We start from the raw sequence: 792 nt of genomic DNA on the forward strand, positions 1-792 counted from the left end.
ATATTTAGATATGAGATATTTAACATTCAAATACTGCAAATAAAACTCCAGATATCTATAGGACAAACTAACCTAGAGATATGTTGAACCGGATGAATTAAGAGCTATTTTTGAACTATTTTAATTTTAATTTAGTGCCTTTTCTAGTCACAATTACAATGATAAAGATGTACTCCAGTCAAAACATGGTTAATTTACACAGGTTTATAAAGCATTTAGTACTGATGTAATTGTTGCTATCTCTAATTGTTCTTCTTCCTGCTCAGAATATAACAGCAGATAAATTAAATTATCTTTCAGACAGGTCAAAATGTAGCTGAATGTAATTAAAGACAAAGCCTGACACACTGCAGTCAGTTCAAATGTTAAATGTCTACAGACATGTGAAGTGACTGAGTTTTTTCACATGTGACTCCTGGTTTTAAAGTCAAAATGAAACAAATTAAAGCACATCTTACTTCCGGGCGTACATGAGCAGGCCGAAGCTGACCAGGATCACCAGCAGGTAAACGTTCGTAGCCTCGTTCCAGGCTTCATGGACCGAGTAGTCTAAAGACTCCGGCTCGTTCCCCAGAACCCCGTGAGCCCCCATCGACACTTAAACACGAGCAAAAACAAATTTTCTACAAGTTAGCTCGACTAGCTGCAGCTGTACGCTGTAAACACTGCGTCACTTCCGTAGCTGTGTAGATATAAAACAGCTAGAAGACTCTGACCCTGACGCTGAAGGAGCGATACGTTCACAGCGAACGCGTTGTGAGCGGCAGGAGCGGCCGATTTACATGTAAAGTC

At 39.6% G+C, this 792-nt stretch overlaps 1 protein-coding gene across 1 annotated transcript; it reads right to left on the bottom strand.

The window, feature by feature from the left end:
• Positions 1–458: 458 nt before the first annotated feature.
• Positions 459–792, bottom strand: LOC106531709 (small integral membrane protein 19; the record flags this gene model as incomplete). The annotated part of the gene is given in 1 exon segment (XM_014027630.1): positions 459–792. A coding segment is annotated over 1 exon segment (134 nt), but the record flags the coding sequence as incomplete, so codon positions are not given.

The sequence above is a fragment of the Austrofundulus limnaeus genome, unplaced genomic scaffold (genome assembly GCF_001266775.1).
Source record: "Austrofundulus limnaeus strain Quisiro unplaced genomic scaffold, Austrofundulus_limnaeus-1.0 Scaffold666, whole genome shotgun sequence".
Taxonomy (NCBI): Eukaryota; Metazoa; Chordata; class Actinopteri; order Cyprinodontiformes; family Rivulidae; genus Austrofundulus; species Austrofundulus limnaeus.